The 19885-nt window shown below is 40.1% G+C and overlaps 1 protein-coding gene across 1 annotated transcript in view; it reads right to left on the minus strand.

Moving 5' to 3' along the window:
• The window catches only part of nav3 (neuron navigator 3), a 225412-nt gene that overhangs the window by 102146 nt on the left and 103381 nt on the right, over window positions 1-19885 (minus strand). Inside the window, 2 exon segments of the mRNA XM_065951515.1 lie at window positions 6927-7069; window positions 16042-16110. Coding sequence (XP_065807587.1) covers window positions 6927-7069; window positions 16042-16110 — 212 coding nt within the window.

A 19885-nucleotide genomic window follows, 5' to 3' on the forward strand; every position in this document is an offset into this window, starting at 1 on the left:
TTCAGACAGTGAAGTTCAAAAGGAAACAGAGAGTGTAAAAGGGGTACAGCATGATACAATAAGACACACATTTAGCAGTGACGTAGCTACAAAAAAAATCAGATATGAGTAAAAGTTTGTTCCTTGTTGACAGGCTGCTGTGGTCCAAACTTCTTGTCTTCTATTGAATTCTAACTGGGGCCATTATTAACAAAATGAGCCTCATGTTCTTAGACCATAAACTCATTAGGGAAATATTTCAGACAATCTCTGGTATTTACTTCATTTGTTTTTATTCTGTGATTTATTCTTGTACATGGTATCTCATTTTGAACTTTTTATTTTCATAGTTGTTGTATTCACTTTTCAGTGACTCTGTAAACTCAGTGACTCTGTAAGGTTTTTTTTTTTTTTTAAACATTCCTGAAAGTTTTGAGCCTCCACTTAAGTTCTGATTATGGAAAACTGTCACAGTCTTCCTGGAATTATTCTTCATGAGACATTACATTTTCTAATGTCACAGTTGGATCCACTGCTGTTTCCATCGATGATTTTACACATTCAACTCACTCAGGAAAAAAATTGGAAACTTTCAGAGGATTCAGTTTGGTGTAAAGTCAAAAAAAAAAAGAGAGAGCTCATTCCCAATCGGCAGAATATCAAGGCAGGTTGTGTGAAAGGAAAATATGTCAGTTATTACTACAACTGGCTTCTCGAGGGATTTGCACTCAAGTGTGCCGTAACTTCCTGCTCACACTTCCATCCTCTGATTTCCACTTCTACAGAGGCCTGTCACAGAGTGTTTGCAGGTGGATAACAGTGATTATAAGGGACAGGCCGGCATGTTGTAGCCATGACACCGAAAGAGATTGCACCAGCTATGTTTACCAAGAAGGAAAGAAAACCAGTCATACCGTATTCACTGTCCAACATTATCAGTCTTTGAAGATCAATATGTTTTAAGAGTTTGAAGAATTATTTCTAATATGCTGTGAAGGAAGTTTCCCTGAACATAACTACTTTTTTTTACAAGTTATTCTGGGATTCTATTGGATTCATCCGTGTGATACATGTCCAAAGGGATTGAAGGAGCGGGGAAGAAATTGAGCTTTTCTACCTTTTAAAAAAAGTGAGCTCTACAACCTTCATATGTCTTCCATATTGAGGCTGCAGTGAGTGTAGAAACTGGTGTGTGAAATGTGAGCTGAAATAAGCTTACCAGTCACATACTGTAAAAAAACAAATATCTGAAATATTTCCTGCTTTTAAAAATAGAACCACTGATATGAGCTTTTCATAAAGTCCTGAAGTTTAGCTTTTTATAGCCATGTTTAAGTGTATAATGCACATGGTGGATTTTAGGTTTTAGTGACATGTAAAGGTACCCTGTGGAGTTTTGACCTGTGGTTAGAAACACACAGTCTTAACATGTTTCTTTGTTTTAGAGAAAACTCTACAAGGTACCTTTAACTTCAGGAATGGCTTCAAGCATATTGGGTAGGGGCTCCGGCAAATGCATGTACACTGAAGTGTAGTGGTACTTTGTTTTTGGGATGCAGGAATTGTTATAGTAACACAGCAGATTTTCAATAAACATTTAAAGGAGCAATATGTAACTCTGACACCTAGCGTTTCTTCATTTGGTACTACAGTCCAAATGTAAAACATTGGAGAAAACTGCCCACTCCTCCTTAGAGTCGAGATGCAGGTTGCTATGTCACGAACACAGAAGCTTCAGTGTTTAGCCAGCTTTGCATCGGTCTTTGCCATCAGTCATTTAATAATAATGGAGCGACTGATGGAGTGGAGGTGTCCAGTTGACTGACAGGTGGGCGCGTTGTGGCTGTTTTCCACCTCCACCTCTTTTCCTGTTTCTAGATCGATCTTAAGTTAGATGGAGAGAGCAGATCCAGTCCAGCGACGGCCATGGTCGGGCCTCACAACACCTCTTCAGAAACCAATGGGTGATGTCGCTGAGACCATGTCCATGTTTTATACAGTCTATAGTTTTAACTAAATACACAGATCTAAGAAACATGTTGAGTCATTGAGAGCCTGTATTGTGATGCCAATAAACAGCCTTAACATATAAGCCTGTGTTATACAGCAGAACTCACTGAAATACAGAAATTAAATGATTTGAAGAGTCTGTCATACATGCAGACATTCAAGAAAAAGAATGTGGCACAAAGTGTGAAAATTAAAACTCTATATTTTGCTACTGAGTGCCTCTACATGCTTTGGAGCTTCTTATTGAAAATGTTGCTTTTTACTGTTTATATTTGGGCCTCTTCATATACGTTAACCGGCCCGATTGCTGAGTCATGATGCATTACAGATATGTTTACCTCTGCCAGGTTTTCAGTCAAATGGTGCAAAGAAAATAGAAACCAGCTGAGCCAAAACACACACACACACACACACACACACACACACACACACACACACACACACACACACACACACACACACACACACACACACACACACACACACACACACACACACACACACACACACACACACACACACACACACACAATAAATGCGTGTGAAATAAATGTTTTAGAGTCTGTCGCTGTGCATTGACCTTTACAGCCCGTCACATTTTTCCTGTCTGGTTGATACTCCGACCATCAGCACTTCTCTTTTCCTTCCTCCCTCCCTCCCTCCCTCCCTCCCTCCCTCCCTCCTGTCTCATACAAACACACACCAACACACACAAACAGGATCCACTACCTGACAGATAAGTATAGTATTTAAATGTTACAGAAAACAGGCATGCACCAGCAGACTGAGATGCATTTCCTTCCGGATATGACTTTGAGTCCACTTCAGAGGCAGAGTAAGAGAAGGGAATAAGGAGAGGAAGGCGACAGAGTGACAGCATGAAGTTATGCACCATTAGACTGAGCGTCTGTCTGGCTGTCAGTCAGCACAGTGAGCAGGGTTCAGCTGGCTCTGAGTCACCATCAGTCTGCACTTTAAAGCTCCTTCGGGCAGGCAGGCAGGGGATGTGGGGGGACTGGGGACAAGAGACTATAACTGGCTTACACACTTTTGACAACATTCACTGAAACTAAAACCTTAAAACATGCCTTAAAAACGCCTCAGTGACCTACGTCACATCCAAGAGAAGAGTGTTATCTGTTAGTCTACAATACAGACAATTTAGATTATAAAATCTAAACGGGAATCTAGCATCTTATTGTACACTATCTAATAATGGTGAGTGTATTTAGTTTTCTCTTTATGTCTTCTTTCAAATCAGGAAATATTCTGCTGCTCCAATTCTTTAAAGACTGCATTTTTGCATCCGTTACAAATCAACAGGTGTAACCCTGCAAGTCGTCTGTGCTAAACTCCACCCTCTTGTCCAAATATGGTCACTTCTGGCTCCAGAAAAGAAACATTTGATGATGGTCAAACTAACCAACTGATTAAGTCATGGCTGTTATGTCTTTCTTCTTCTTATACAGCTAAGGGAAAAAAAAACCAAAATCAGCTTCTGTAAAGAAATGACACTCTTATTTTGTATTTCTGTGTGTGTGTGCTTCGACAGCCAACTGATGCTGATATTAATTTGGATTAAAGAGAGCATCCTCTACTTGTGCTTGTGTGTGTGTGTCCTCTGTTTTACCCCTCATCTTCAGAGACAGTGCGACAGCCCTCAGGCACCGTTTGAACGTGAATGAAAGAGGCTACAAGTGTTTGTGTGCGTTTGTGTGTGTTCCTCTCTGTTTGTGTGTCCACTCAATTAACCCTGTCTTAAGAGAGCCCCCCCCCCCCCCTCCCACCCCCCCACCACCACCACCTCCAACCTCTCTCCTCCCTGCTCTCTCATCCCCACCCTGGGGGCTGTTTTGCAGCGCCACCACTCTTTTAACCGAGCGGTGACTTGTCGTTTCCATGGCAACAGACTCTTCCTTCTTTTCTTTTCTCTTCAGCGGCCGAGGAAAGAAATGTCACCAGCTTCTGGGTGGTGGCGGACCCTCTGCTAACACAACAAGAGCTGAGAGCCTTTTCTTTGATGGAGACGTTTGAAATGACACATTTATGCTCATCATGCATATTTACTCCATGTCTACTGGTCAATTAAAAACCTGCAGTTTGTTATGCACGTTTGACCTTTTAACTTAACTCTGCAGCCTTTGTTGTTGATGCATCTATCGCGCTCTGGGTTGGATGCTTTTGAACTTTGGCTGCTCTTCCCGTTACATCACCGTCAGACAGATAATGAATCAGCGTCTTGCTGCAGGAAGTCTGCAAATTCTCCACTCAGTTTCAGAGCTGCAACCCTCATCCCCGTTCTTTATTTATTTACTTATTCAAGTCTCTTAAACAACAAAACGACATGTCCTTTGGTTCTTGTCAGTCAGCTGAAGCTAATTAGCTAGTTGCATGGAAACAACAATGATGCAATGCACGGTGTGCCCTCTGAGCTCTTTGGTCAGACTCATACCAGGGTATGAGTAGAAAAGCAAAACAACACTCTTTAACGGGTGCTCCTCATTCCATTCAGACATTAATTCCTGTATCAAAAAACATGACTTTCCTCCATTTAACAGCAGATGAGGCTAACTATGTTTGGAGTAACCACGTGAAACCAAAACTGGCTCAAGAGTAGAATCTCAAGAAAAGTTGTGGACAAGAATGAGAAAAGTTTGAAATGTTCCTCAACCTGTCTTCTGTCACATCAAGCAGAGTCCAGACTTCATTACCAGATCATATGTTTTCAATACCACGTGTGATTTCTGTCCAGGTTAACACTGCGCCGCTAACAAATCCTGTCAATCAATTTATCGATTCAGCAAAATAAATTCACACACTTTTCAAATAAATCCATTGCAATCTTAATTTGCCTTTCAACAAACAAAGGAGGTCAAAGTGGATGCTGAGACTAATGTTTACAGAGACTAAGAAATAATGGATATGAAGTAATAATTAAATTAGTATTGTGAGATTCTCAAACATATAAAATGATTACAGTGAACAGTACATGGTTCAAAAGTAATCAAAGATGAAGTTAGAGTCTCACCCTGGTGGTTTTGGCCCTTTCACCTTTTTTTCTCACTGACAAATCTGAAGCTAGAACCTTGTGATGTACTCAAAACATCTCAAGACCACTATCCGGAGTCTTTCCCTCTGCCTTGTCTCGGTCTCAGACTTGGCGGACTCCAGATTTTAAATCAACACCACCACTGAAAGGCCATTTTTCCACATCACTACTGCGAATAGAAGGAAAACTCCTCTTTCTAAAAGAACAAATAACTTCAATTCATTCATAATTTCATTTTATCGCCCTGTTGCAACCTTCTCAGTGTTACGGTCTAAGTGAGTGACACGCCCACTGCACACAAGATGATTTTTCACTGATATTTATGCTCTTGGTCTCGATCCCTAAATGTCTTGGGTCTTGTCTCGGTCTCTGAGCACTCTGGTCTCGGGTATGTCTTGGTCTCGGTTAGTGTGGTCTTGACTACAACACTACTAGAAGCTCATTGTTTAAACTATTTTACTTAATAAAATTAATGTGTAAATGATCTGTTCATGTTTTTTATGTTAAAAAATAAAGGTTTATAAAGTTGAAAGTAAAAGATAAGGTAAGTAAAGATATGGGAACATAAGACGGGGATATCAAACTATTTGTTGGGGATAAATAAACTCCAGCAGATGTATAAAAAGACTCGTGGGAGACACTTCCTGTATCTGTTTGTGTCTCCTGCTTTATCTGCTACCTGCTTTTTGCCCAGAAGGCTTCAGTCTGCATCACTGACATTTCAGCACAATTGATTTTTTTTTTTCTCCCCTTCCACTCTGGCCCAAAACACTGTTTAATCTCTCCTGTAGTGAAGCTCCAACGCCTCCCGTCTTATATCTCTGCAAACTCCAGGTCCTTCAGCCGGGACTATAGGAAGAGGACGTGTCCACCGTTTAAAGAAAAACAGTAAAGAATAAAAAGAAAGTGATCGATTGAATCCTTTATATTACTTGGGTTTCTTAAAAGATAACTCATCAATGGATCCCATCACTTTCTCCAAATGTCCACCTCCTCTTTGCTCTCAGTTTTAAAGTTTGAACAAAAGACAAATGGGACAGGATACTGTTTGGATTGAACACAAGAAAGACAGACTCAAAGAGAACGTCTTTGGGCCTTATTTTGTACTGCTACATGATCCCACTCACTACATCTCTCCTCCACCTTTATCACCCCCTATTGATCCCCTCTCCACTCCACAGACTAAACCCTGCAGTGCACTCTCTCAGTGAACGGGTGATGCTTCAAGATTTAAAGCAAAATGAATGATTGCATATTCAGCATGTGCCTTGCAGCCCAAAGCACATGCTGTCATTATCACATCATTAACTATTCAGGAGAGGTTTGAATTATTATCATCTGCATGAGCGGATGAGTAATGATTAGTCTTCTCAACGAGCAAAAAAGGAAATCTTAAAGCTATTCTAAATAAAGTGTCTGACGGCAAATATTTGAACATTTAAACGAACATCGTAGGCTGATAATTGTAACTCCCAACAGAGAGAGACGCTGTAATAACAAGCATTTACTTAAAAACTACCGTACAAAACACCGACTCTGAGCTACTGTAGGACTCTTCTCTCAAAGGCATAATCACTTTCATTAGCTCCATCATGCTTGACAAGAGAAGCCGTTTGAGTTTTGCACCTGCAGTCATCTCTCAAATCTCTCCACACTGTGAGAATCTGTCACCGCCTCCACTTTGTGGCAGCCATTAGAACTCACTTGGAATAAAGAACTGGGGATGATTCAGCAGACTGGTTTAGACTGGTGAAGGAGGGGGGACTGGGCTTCTCTGCAGCCCTCAGCTTGTCTGTCTAAGCCAGTGGCGCCACCAAGTGGCAGGGATGGAGAATGTATAATCAGTCAGACCCCCTCTGTGTCTGAAGCAGTAACATGTGGTGCTCACCTCTGTCGTTGCCGCTGGCATACTGAAGAGGCTTGCTCTTGTCGATGCTGTTGAAGCTCTGGCTGCGACGGTTGAGGTTGGAGGAGCCCGGGCTCCTGGAGGCCCCGCTGCCTGCAGCAGGAACCCTGGAGGGGCCTGGTAACCTGCGAGGGTAAAGAGACGGTTTGGAGTTTTAGTTCAGTTTAGAAAAGAGAACAAGCTCCTCTGTTAATCAGTGGAAGCACACCACTGGTTTCAATTTGTCTCTACAACATGACAATATCACTTCTTGTGGAGGTTGGAAATCAAAAACAATGAAACTTTAGGGACCCAGAAGTTTATTTTTTTCTTGTTGTGGTATCAAAACAAGTGTCATCATTATTTCGCTTTCACTTCATATCAAAGTTTGAAACCAAACCAGCATGTATTTAGACTATGGGAGGATTCCTGAAGAGAACCCAAGCATGCACGGGGAGAACATGCAAACACACACAGAGGCTCCTGTCTGATGGGGACTCGATACAGGAACCTTCTTGTTGTGAGGCAACAATGCAAACCACTGCACCAGCCTGCAGCCTTATTCAATTTGACTAAACAACTTCCAATACCAAATAATGTCTTTTTTCAATTTATCTCAAGACTTTTCCATAAATCTACCACAGATTAAAAAACACATTCTCATTAATGTGTACTACATCTTTTGTTGCATGCATTTGAGTTATTCTGGATATTGATATTCTGGAGTTCATCACAGAGTAACCTGTATTACATTTTTTGGATCAAAATTCCCTTTTTCTGTTTCTGGTGACAGCGTTGCCTCGATGAGCTTCAGCAGAGGGACAGTGAGACACCAAAAATAAACTTCTAAAAGCCTATAACTTCAGGAATCATCACTTGGATTTATCGTATTCAGACTGCTGAATCAGATAAATCTTAGGTGTGCTTTGGACAGGCGTTCCTTTAATGTTCATGCAAGTTTGACTTAAAAAGAACTAGATTTAACAAAATGTGAAGCCCTGGCAGCGGTGACTAGTCTCTCGTCAGACTCAAGAAGACCTGAGGAAGATCAAAAGTTAGACCTTGTACTGAACTGCATGGGCTCTATATAGGGAACATACAGCAAGCAGCAACAAAAAAAAAAAAAAAAAAAAAAAAAAAAAGGTTGGCTGACTATAAGCTGAAAGAGTCCCTCCATAGTGACCTTGGGCTCAGTGTGTAAGAAGAAGAGAGATGAAGAGAGTGTGTGAGAGGCAGAGTGTGTGTGTTCCCTGGTGGGCTGAGGGAGAGGATGAAAGGAGGAGGTGATCTTTGAGTTTGGTGGAACGACGTGACAGAATGCACGACGGCACAAAAGTTTGCTTCATGGCAGGGTTGACTGAGGTTTGTCGGCTGATGTTACTGAAGGAACTTGTACGATGATGTTTAAGACATCTAAACATCATCTTTTGACTGTTTTGCTTTCTCTCTCTCTCATCCTCCTACAGGTAAAGTTCTTTTCTTCACCTTAAATGACACTGAATACAGAAACAAGGCTTACACTCACACCTACCAAGAAGCTTTGTGTTTTCACTCGGTCTCTCTACACTCGTGCACACACACACACACACACACACACACACACACACACACTCTCATAATCTTTTTTCCCTCTCTGCAGAGTCAAAGCCGCTGGTGTCAAATGTTGATTTGCCATGCTGCAGCTGGAGGATTTTCATGTCTCCCATGAGAGCGTTCAAAGAATTATCTCATCAGAAACCTGTTGTTATTCTACAATAACTTTACATTGCAGCTTTTCGATGCACTTTTTAAACATCGTGCTCTCACACATCTGGTTGTTTTATGAGGTCGGCATCTGGCTGAAGGATTAGTGCAAACTTTATGACATCTTGGATCTGTTACGACCATTCATTTTGACTATATGGTTTTCTGCTGTGACTGTCTAAAAGACTTGATTTCAAAGATAACAATTTGTGTTGCAATCAGCACGTTTATTCTGATCAAATACAGCGGCATGAACAGCAACCCAATGCATGAAAAAATCAACCACTAACATTATTTCTGAACTCCATCGTCTAACAGAATTGAAGTGTGCTAGGGGTGATGGATGAGTCAAACAGACAGTGACTTTTATTCAGCAGGCCTGAACTTGATGTGATAGCTCATGTGGACTCCCTTAAAGAAGTAGACACATTTTAATGAACATTATGTAAAGAAAATAAACTGTAAACATTGTAGTTTCTTCACAAACATAATGCTAGTTAATGTCAATTAAGTCATATAATTCAGTGAGTGAAGAAATTGCTGAACTTGTTTTACATAGTTTGAACTCCAACAAGTTTGAACTCAATGAAACTGAGTTGTTTTGTTTTTTACTCAAATAATTGGGAAATATTTCTCAACAAGCTATGATTATGTGGTCAGACTATTCATTATCACCACTAACTTAGGTGCCTATTCGTAGGTTTAGCTTAATTTTGCATTGAAGCCCTGCATGTGAAAAACTGTAGATGGACTGAAATCTAAGTCGAGAACACAAGAACACGTTGCAGTCAAGTACCCTTTTCACACATGCAAAAAAACTCCTCATGTCCTGAAAGTTTCAGGGTGAGCTGCATGTGTGAACACTATCGGCTAAATGTTTCATCCCAAATTTACCTGGACTTTTCTTGTCAGCCACCCTGAGTAAAATCTCCATCGGAGACTCGGAGTGAGCCGCCGTGTGAACACAGCAGGTCAGGAAAAATCCCCACATGCATGCAGGCGGGATTGAAGACTTCCACATGCGTGCCACCAGCGTGCACCAAGCGCAACAACCTCCACGCATGTGAGGCCACTTCATATATTTTTGGTCACCAGCATGTTCTATTCCACTCATTTGTTGTGATTAGCTACCTTTGCACATCGCATCAAAATAAAGGCAAACTAAAATGTTGGACTGAGTTGCCATCTTGGATTTCACCAGTGTCTTTAATACGTCATGTCTTGCCTCCTGAGAAACCCCACCCAAGGGAACAGGGACATACGTGAACAAGCAACTCAGGACGTCTTCAGGGGCAGGCTGTCCTGAAATGCTCAAGAATTTTTCAGTAGATGTAAATATCTGCAGGAGATGACGCACACTTTTTTTGTTGTTGTTGTTTATTTATCTATTTTTCTTTTCCATTTAATAATTTTCTACTTCTTTTTTTTTTCTTTAACAGTATGCTTAACCTGACTATCTATATGCTTGTAAAAAGGAGGCACAAAGCTCGCTCTAGATGCTGCCTGTGTTATAAGCTTTTTGAATTTGAATACTGTGTATATATTTCTATGTATTATTTCCTTTTCACCACTGGGTGTTAAAAATATGAAAAAATATTTGTAAGTACAATGATCGGAAACATTAATGTATTGCAATAAAAGTAAAAAAAAAAAAAAAAAAGAACTTTTCAGCAGTGCATGTGTGAAACCAGCTATAAGACACAACACAGTCAGGAAATACGATAAATGTTAAATGGGCTTGAGCTTGTATATATGTACAGCGTTCTTTCACAAAATGATTTTAGATTGCTTGTTGCATACAGAGACTGGACTAGGAGGAGAATCCGAACATGAGAATATCTGAGAGCTTACCAAATAGATGAGAAACAGCCTAAAAATATCACAAGGTCTAAAAGCTGACAGGCTGCTGCAGGGATATAACATAAAAAAGCAGTAGCAAGCAAGGTGGGACTAAAGGACTGAAGGTAGAAAGTCCTCCAACAAATGGACACCGAGTGACAACCTCGCTGGCTCACAGGGCCTCGGGTGTTTCTGTTTATAGCCCGGTCTTTGTCAGTGTTGAGAAGGAGAGAAAGTAGCCTTGAACAGATCCAAAGCAACTCGGTGACTTTTTCTGTCTCCCTGCCTGGAAGCTGTCGTGATGTCCTTTAGCAGAGATAATTGATTTGCTACGCTGGATATGTCACTTGCGTCTGTATCGCAGATGGAGCCGAGATGTCGGGGAGGAAAGTTCTTTTAAAGGGTGGAATCCTGAAGTGGTCAAAAACCGACAGCAGGAATATAAATACTTCTTTTCATGTGATGGGTTTAGTGTTTAAAGTCTTAACTTGATCAAACTAAACAAATAGAAGGACTGATGAAGTAAAGGAGAGTTTAAAAACATTTGTAAAGAAATACTGACCACAACTGCAACCAATGATGTTTTTTTTTCCTATTCCAATTTAACTTTATATCAATCTAGAAAGCTAAGATAGGCTTGATAAAAATATGTTTTAGACAAACTGATCCACCTATGACCAATACTCATAGTTCAACTTTAAAGGTCAGAGTAATCCAGCGCACACCAGGATTGTTCAGATTGGGTTTAAAGTTTAATGCATAAAAAGCATTGAAGTGAAAATTAGCGTCAGGTGTGGGTTTACAAGACTTCAAGACGTTTGGGTGTCATAGTCTTGTAAACTGAGACCTGACGCTCATCAAGTGGAGAGTGAACCTGAGGAAGACAAATCCATCAAGTTACTCATAGTTCAACGTTTAATAACTTTTACTACAGAGGCTGTATGACTCATCAAATTAACCATCAGCTGTATGCTTCTGCAACCACAAGCAAAAAGCAATGCAATGATCATTCTGCACTTTTTCTATTGCAGCAGAGGGACTTGAATGATTCTGTAATTGCAGACATTTAAGTTCGCTTTGTTTGTCTCCCTTGAAAAATAGAGCAAGGCTCAGCGATGAGGTGACCTGCACAGCATGCAGTCTGAGTTTAAAAACGGCCTTATGTGCTGAATCGTGCAAAAATAAAATATGCTTAAATGCAAAAAATGACAGGGCCCATTCTGTTCTTTTAATTTCCCCATATCTTAAAACATCACATTTTTTAGGTACAGCGCAAAACCAAGCACACACACACACACACACACACACACACACACAATGATCAGAGTAGCTGTAGGGCGCTTATCTCCCACAGGTACAATCAACAAGAGAAGAAACAGAGGAAAAATCAGAGACCAAACAATTACGAAAAAGGAAGAAAAACAACTTGGAAAGAAAGGAAAAAGAACAAAGGAAAGTACTGAGAGAACGAGAGTGAAAGGGAAATAGATGCAGAGAGGGAGAGAAAAATCAGAGATAATAAAAAAACACTGTAGCTGCAAACCCAGGCAAGAGAAAATGAGAGATAAACAGAAGGAAAATGAGGGTGAGATTGAGGCAATTCAGATGGAAATCAGAGGTAGTCCCTTTTATCATAAGATTCTTTCATCTTCCAAAGTACATGTTTGAAGATGCATCAGCAGAATGGAGCTTAACGGGGAAAGATACACATTCTGGACACTGGCTTTTGTTTTAAGACTTTTGTGACACGCAAAGATTGTGATCACAGACTCAAAGAGAGAGAATGGACAGAGTGAGAATTTCTGTTTCATTCTGCAGCCGTCGAGTTTTAGGATTGTAACCAGTACCTTTCCTTAGATTCTGCTCTGCAAATGCTTCAGAGTGCTTGAGAAGAGCTGGTCTGCAATGCAGCTCTGCAGCAGGGCAAGGCCACCACAAACTCATTGAAATGGTAGAGAGCCTACCACGAGCTAGCAGGTGGGCGACAAGCTGTCAAACATCACCCCCTGCTGCAAAGATGATGAACTCTATAAGGACATTATCAGCCATTCAGCTTGTTTGGAATCACAAATATTAAATGTACAACCCTGAGTCCAGAGAAGTTGGAACGGTTCGTCAAACAAAACAAAAAAGCCAGCAGAATGTCAGAATGAATATTTAAAGAGAAAGAGTATGTTTGTTGAAACATGTTCTTCATACATCTGACATGTATGTAGAGTATGTTTTACACACTATCCTAACATTGTGAAATTGGGTTTGTTTTTAACAATGCCATACATCAAATGTGTTTCTCTTTTTTTGAAGTTGAAGGACATACTTTTGATAATTTGACATAAATGGTATGTACTGTATGAATGCAGCCTTAAAGTTTATTGTGACGGATCACACATCACAACTGAAGAATTTGCTAACTTAGTTTGCATGAGAAAAAAAGGAAGGAAGGAAGTCAGCTGCTGCATGAAACTGTTGGACAAAGATAGTATAAAATCTAAAAAAAAAAAAAGCCTGCAGCTATATTTAGTCAGCAAATATGTTAGATCAGTAGCACTTAATGATCTGCAACATGCCAAAGGATGGGACGGTCTTTAAATGGCATTATGTTACCCTAACGGTGCTGTTGCATCAGTAAAGCATAAACGCCAAGCGCAGGTAACCCCAGGGAAAGTCTACGCATCCAACCTTTGCAGTTTTTATTAAGAGTATAGAGTTGTTTTAGCTAAGTGTTGGTCAGGTGTGTTCACCAAGAGAACCACAGAGTGATTATTAAGGAATAAGAAAGATATGAGCAACAACAACATGAAGCAATCGATTTAAGTTTAGGAATGCACGAGAGACTTAATAATGACACCCAATGAACGCCAGGGGGGCTTACGCATTAAAAGCCAAGCTCAGAAATATGTAACGGGTGCAACATGTAATACATAAGTATCTATATTCAACTGGTATGAATACCACATTACACACATAATGGCAAAGGAAGCACTCCTTTAAGTCAGTACCATGCATCTAGTACTACCATGCATGTTTCCTCTCTTGTTGCCGACAGTAAAATCTATATGAGCTGCTAGAAGTGAATAAAAGGAGGGTATAGCTGTTTGAGGCACAGAATGACTCAGAAAGACAATAAAAAAAGAAAGCTGCACCACCTTGAGGGGGAAAATCTTCAACACATTCAGCACAGCATGAGGGAGAGAAACATCTATAGTTTTCCCATTTTAGAATTTTCTCGCTGCAGGGATAGATGACTAGACGATGCATGGTGATTAAAAATAACCTCTGAGATTGCAAGAAGGCAAATAAATGTGGTAATCGTGCTCGTGTGGCAACAGAGGAATGGTTATAGACTTTCACCGCTCGCTGACCGTCTGTACTTGCTTTCTGCTTCTGTTCCGTTTGTGCGTGTTTTAAATCTGAATCGCAGAGCTCTCCTGCAAAGCAGCAGCAGTTAGGTTTGTTGTCAGAGATGTGAGAGGGCAGATTACCACCCATAGGGCTGGAGCTGCTGGCTGCAGCATTTTTGCCATAGCTCAGGGGCGGCTGCAGAGGAATTATTTGCCAACACGCTGGTTCCCACTACCTCTGAGCTGGAACAAATGCTGCAAGCATCAAACAACTGGACTCTGGGGTGTGTACATATAGTATGTAGACTTATGAGTGAATGTCTCATATATAGATAACGGCTTTGCTCATTTGTTATTCAAAACTTCTAGTGCTACTGCCTTAAGACTTATGTCTGGGACAGTAGAGAGATCAGTGGACCTTCCTGCATGTGCATGTTTGATAAAAGGTAACAAATCAGGAGCCTGTGTTTCCCTGACTGCCAGTACAGTCCCGAGTGTGGCATCACAAAGAGTGCTATTATATCATCTGGTAGCTTATTTAGCAGCAGCCTCTCTGCCAAGATGTGTAAAAGGGCTTTACCCAGAAGGACTCCTCCCACAGAATCACACTTCTCAAGCAGTAACAGGGTTGTACTGAGGACACAGATGAACAGTATAAGTAAACTACTTGTTTTAAAATCTTATAAATCCAATCTTCAATTCTCCTTTTTGTCTTTATTTTGGCAAAAGACTGAAAGTGCATGCAGCGAACTCCACAGAGAGAGCAATCAGAATAAGTGGGCATCACTGTGACGTCCATTTCATTTAGGTCTTGTTTATTCATCCGTGTTTTGCAACTTGCTAATTGCTGATTAGCTGATCAGTTCAGTTGTTATGCCTTTCAAATTAGACACTGTCTTTCATTCTTATTACTTATTTATGAGACTCTGATAGAGTCGGGCAAACTGTGTTTAAGCACCATCTCTTTACTTGAAATAGGCTGTAAGTTAAAGGGTAGTTTTTCTTTGATGGACCCTATTGTGACATGTTTTCCAAAATAAATGACTAGTAGGTCTTATAGATTGCCTCAGCTGTGACATGGCAACAATGGCTGCGACATAATCTCTAAAGGCAAATACACCTGATCAGAAAACCTCAACTAAACAACTTTGTTTTTTGTCACTGCATTATAATTTGAAATATTTGACAACACAATGGAAAGTTTGATCCTTTCTTTAAAATGAGAAAAAGTCACCAGACTCCACTGACAGTAGTAGTACATGGGAGTTGCTGTTCTAGGGCTGCCTCATTGTGTAAGACTGTCCACTTTGATTCAATGAAATTCAATGATAAAAACCAATGTATAGACCACAATAAAATCCCCTAAATCTGTCAATCTGTGGTTGTTCAGAATTGAAAAGACGAGGGAATAGGTCATATCATGATCAATATTTACATAATTAACAGCCACATTCTGCTGAAGAATCCCTGCACAAAACACTCAGTAAGATGGTGTTTCAAGAAGTCTATTAATTGACTAACTCGGACTAAAATCTGACTTTTTAAATACATGTAAACATGTTAGTCCGACTAAAATCAGACATATATGCCTATACAACAGGTCAATTTCCTCTTGCAATGGGCCCCAAACTGGCCAAGGTGGAAGTGCACACTACACAGTCCCCACTTAGACCTGGAACTCGAACAGCATAAATGCATAGAAGAAAGCAATGGTAAAGCGCAGAGTTAGTACAAAATGTAGAGAGCTGTAAAGTTGTCCATATTTTCACCATTCAACATTTAACCACTTTCAGCTTGCTAACTTGTTCATGATTATTTAGGTGTGTAATGGATCAACCGGAAGTACAGTAGTGACCAGCTGAAAATGGGCATATCGCCACCTGCAGTAGCAGAGTCGGACATACTTCAGTCAATAAATGAATTCTTCCCTGGTGCTTGTTTACTGCAACAAGGACAGTACTCCAATTGAGGAGCCTAACCAAGTTATAAACGTAGCTTGACTTTCATGTGCATGTAAATATCCTGACTGAATCCCAATCAGCTGCTCTTGACTTGACCCTGGCCTTTGATTTCCCTAACCTGGTAATAGACCATCACATGGAAAGACAACATAGAGAGTATAGGGTCATGCAAAAGATAGTCTGAGATATACAACAGTTACTAAAAGGAAGTACATGAGCTTCTTGCCATATTACCTTGTGTTTTTCTTCTGCGGTGACCCTATTCCACTGTGGCCAGGAGGACTTGCATATCGTGCTGTGAGACTGAGGAGAGAGCAGAGGACAGGAGGAACAGACTGTTAACACAGCGCAGAGACGAATGAGACCGGTGTTTTTCTAGAACTGTCTTAATCCATGTCTTAATGTAATAATGTGAGTGAGAGAAGGCATTCAGATAGCAGCAGGGATAGAGAGAAAGAAGCACATAGTACACATAGTGTTTCATGCCAGCACACATTTCTTTGATTTCTCACATGATGGCTCCCACATGGTTATTACCACCCGCGTATGACTAAGCCAATAACATCTCTCAATCCATTTAGAGCCGCTGACATAAAAACGGCACAGAAAACTTTCACAACCAGTTTTGTGGTGGCATCATTTGAAGCACACCCCAAAAAAACACACACAACACACGAGGCAGAGGCGGAGGAAATGCCCACAGCAGAAGTCACAGTTTATAACCCAACACTCACTGTTAGTCACTCACGGAGATGGGAATCAATGCGGACTGTTCCAGGCTGGCCTCTCCATTCATCTTTGACAGGAAGTAGTTAAGCTACTAGTAGAGCGCTTCATGAACAAAGAGATGCCTTTAATCATCACCCGTACCGCGGTAAACAATGTAAAGTGGAAGGCCTGGTGTCAGGGCTGTTGTTTATTCCGGTGTGTAAATGTTCTGAGTGGAACGTCCTGTGTGAACAGTGTGACTCGCAGACCATGTGAGCACTTCTCACTTGTTGCCATAAGCTGGAGAAACAGAGCCTCTATTGAAAGTTAGCTCCTCTATTGACTAGTCACATCTTCTTTTTCAACAACTTGGCTGACTTAAAATGCCAAGGGCAAATATTTTTACCAATAGCTTTAGAGCAAATCAAGCAAGAGAAAAACCACTGGAAAAAATCTCATTAATCCTGCTAACTATAAAGAGAGGAAAGAAAGGTTACTGACAAGAATTAAAGCTAACCATGTATTTGGTGTTAGTATTAAAATATAAGAGGCCTTTTCTGTTTTTTCCCCCACTGTTTTCAACAAAATACACACTATTGCCAGAACATTATGGACAACACTGCACACAACTTCAGAGAAGTGTTGAAAATGTAAACAAAAAACTGTCATGCTGTAGCAAAATGTGGTAATTGATGCTAATATTAAGCTATAGAGTTTTAAAGTGATTGCTCATGGCAAAGGGAGAACTCGCCTAACACATCTAATACAAAAACCAAATAGTCCTACCATTACTAGCTTAAGAGAGAAATAAAACCCAGTGGTTCATAACATTACTAGAAATCTTTATTAAAAGCTGAAATATAGTAAGCTAATATTTGATCTTTAGGCTATCTGGAGCTGCATAGGGTTGCTAACAGTACCCTACTACCTTAAAAGATTATACCAAAAGCCTTATTGTTGATAGCACAACTAATTTTCCAACTTAATTAAAGAGACAAAAGAGGTTGCTTAAATTATTTTTTCAGGGGTTGTATCAAATGCTAAATTTGGTTGCTACCATTAGCCTTTAGCTTAAAAGAGTCTGGGCTCTAATAAAGTTGCTAAGGTTACTAGCATATCAGAGTTTCCTTAAAGTGGATTAATTAGCTTTGTTGTTAATATAGAGCAACTTACTTTTCAAGCGTGTGTACTTGTTCTTCTCTTTCTACATAAATTAATGAAAATTAGCACAAATAATTGTTGCTGACAATGGCAGTGAAATACATACAAACAAAAAGCTGTCATAACTGTAGCTTAATAGAGAATTCAACAACTAGACATCAACCAACAAAGTATTCAAGTAGTTTTGAAAGCTCCTGTCATACCTTTTATGGGCTAACTGGTGAGCAACTTGTGTAATCCCCGGGTAACATCAGACAAGTAGTAGTCCAACTGTCTTAAACTACAGTATAACACTGGCCAGAGTAGTCCAGTTATGCTCAGTTGACAGACGAAGCAGCATAAAATCAGCAGTCTGTTTAGCCATCATTTTCTTCTGACAACGAGGAACAACTTGTTCTTTGTTTTGTGATTGTGGGCTGCTGGTTTGGCGTTGGTGAGTGAGTAGACAGAGACAATAAACTACCTATACTGGGTGGCTGCATGACGCACTGCAGTCAACACTTCTTATTTTTTGCTCAGTCTGCACTGAGCAGTTCATAAATGTGCATGAAACCAGCTTTCAAAGAAGGCCTTCACATTTAAATGTTTTTCACATGCTGACACTGTGACCCAAAGATAATAAAACATGAATTTGGCACGAAAAGATAACAGGAGAACTGACAGTACATGTACTATAACTCACGATATTAACATCTCAAAGTTGTATTATAAAGAATTAGGTTCAGTTCATAAAGCCTTCTGGCCATGACTTTAATAAAAATTCTGTTGCCAATGAATATTTTGGCAGCCACTTACTCGTGCATAATTTCCTCTTATAAGAAAAGAGCTGGTGCAGAAGTTTTAGGCCCGGCTGAGGTGATTTTCAGTCAATATCTTGAATAAATGTCATCATTCTGTGGAATCCAAACCAACCCGCTACAGGGTGAGAGTGTGATATTAAATGCTTTGTTCGGAGAGGTCGAACTGTGAACGACAAGGATCTTTTAAGGTGTTGGGCAGAATATTAATAAGCTGTCTAACTCTCTAAAAGTGCTTCTTTATCCTCCTATTTCTCATCTGTCTCCCACATGTAGATGCACTCACACACGCTAACACACTCACTTTGTCTGTTTACTCTCTCTCATGGGACTGTTTCACTTACTTCTAAACCACCTGCAATGAAGTGCAGACTCATTGTACACTTCTAATTGACCTTGCAGGTTTTCATGATGCGGTGTTATGCTAACGAGCTTCAGAGCAGACAGCAGAACAGAGGGCAACAAGTTCAGGGCAGTTTCCAGCTATATGAGCTTTTACATCATGGTATCAGTGAAGTATATGGTACAAAACACTTTGGATAATGATGTCTGGAAACTAAATGTGCTCTCCATAGTATCTCTAATTCGCCCACAACACAGTATCTGCACACAGAAATATAATGTGAGCAAAATGTATGACTGGATGAATGGCACCCAGGCGGTTTAAGAGAGGTGATTGAAGTCTTTGTATAGAGTAGACTAAATGAATGTGCAGAAAAAAGCTATGCAATATTTAACAAAAAGTTGAGCATTAATGATTTCTGCACAAAGAAAGGGAAAATATATATTTTTCCTGTTAATCTTAGAGAATAAGAACAAGGTTTTCATGAAGTGAAATTGTTTTTAACCTGCAGTAAAAATCCACCAAGGACACCATCAAAGTGCAAGTTCAAACTATTAGAAGGAAGCTGCATTTTCTCTTGGATGTTTATTTTCCACCCTGTTCTTGCATTTGATATCATCTGAGATTCTCTTCATGTAAAATGGCTATCTCTGTTAAATATTCTAAATGGCACTTTGATACAGGGAAACAAAGCCAGGCAGAGATTAACGGGGCCTGTCACGTTTGAAAATGATTTTACCACATTTTGATGGAACCAACTTTGATCTTGAATTAACGCACCTCATTTCTCCCAAAAAATACAGACAAATAAAGCTTTTAAAATGTTGATTTATGTCTGAGTTTTCATCCTTTTTGGTCATATTCAGAGTGGGAATGCACTACAGGGTTATTAGCAAGGGGGAACTTAGGTTATCTTTGAATGCAAAAAAGGCTGCAGAAGCCTGAGCCATGGTGATGTAAGTGCGACCCACAGTTGACAGTAAAAAGCATAAAGGGTTATGGAGTGCAACTTTTCCGCCATAGGACCCATCCTGACCCCCTCCTTCAAACTCAGTCTTTATAAAATGCA

Source organism: Labrus bergylta, chromosome 23, assembly GCF_963930695.1.
Source record: "Labrus bergylta chromosome 23, fLabBer1.1, whole genome shotgun sequence".
NCBI classification, from domain to species: domain Eukaryota; kingdom Metazoa; phylum Chordata; class Actinopteri; order Labriformes; family Labridae; genus Labrus; species Labrus bergylta.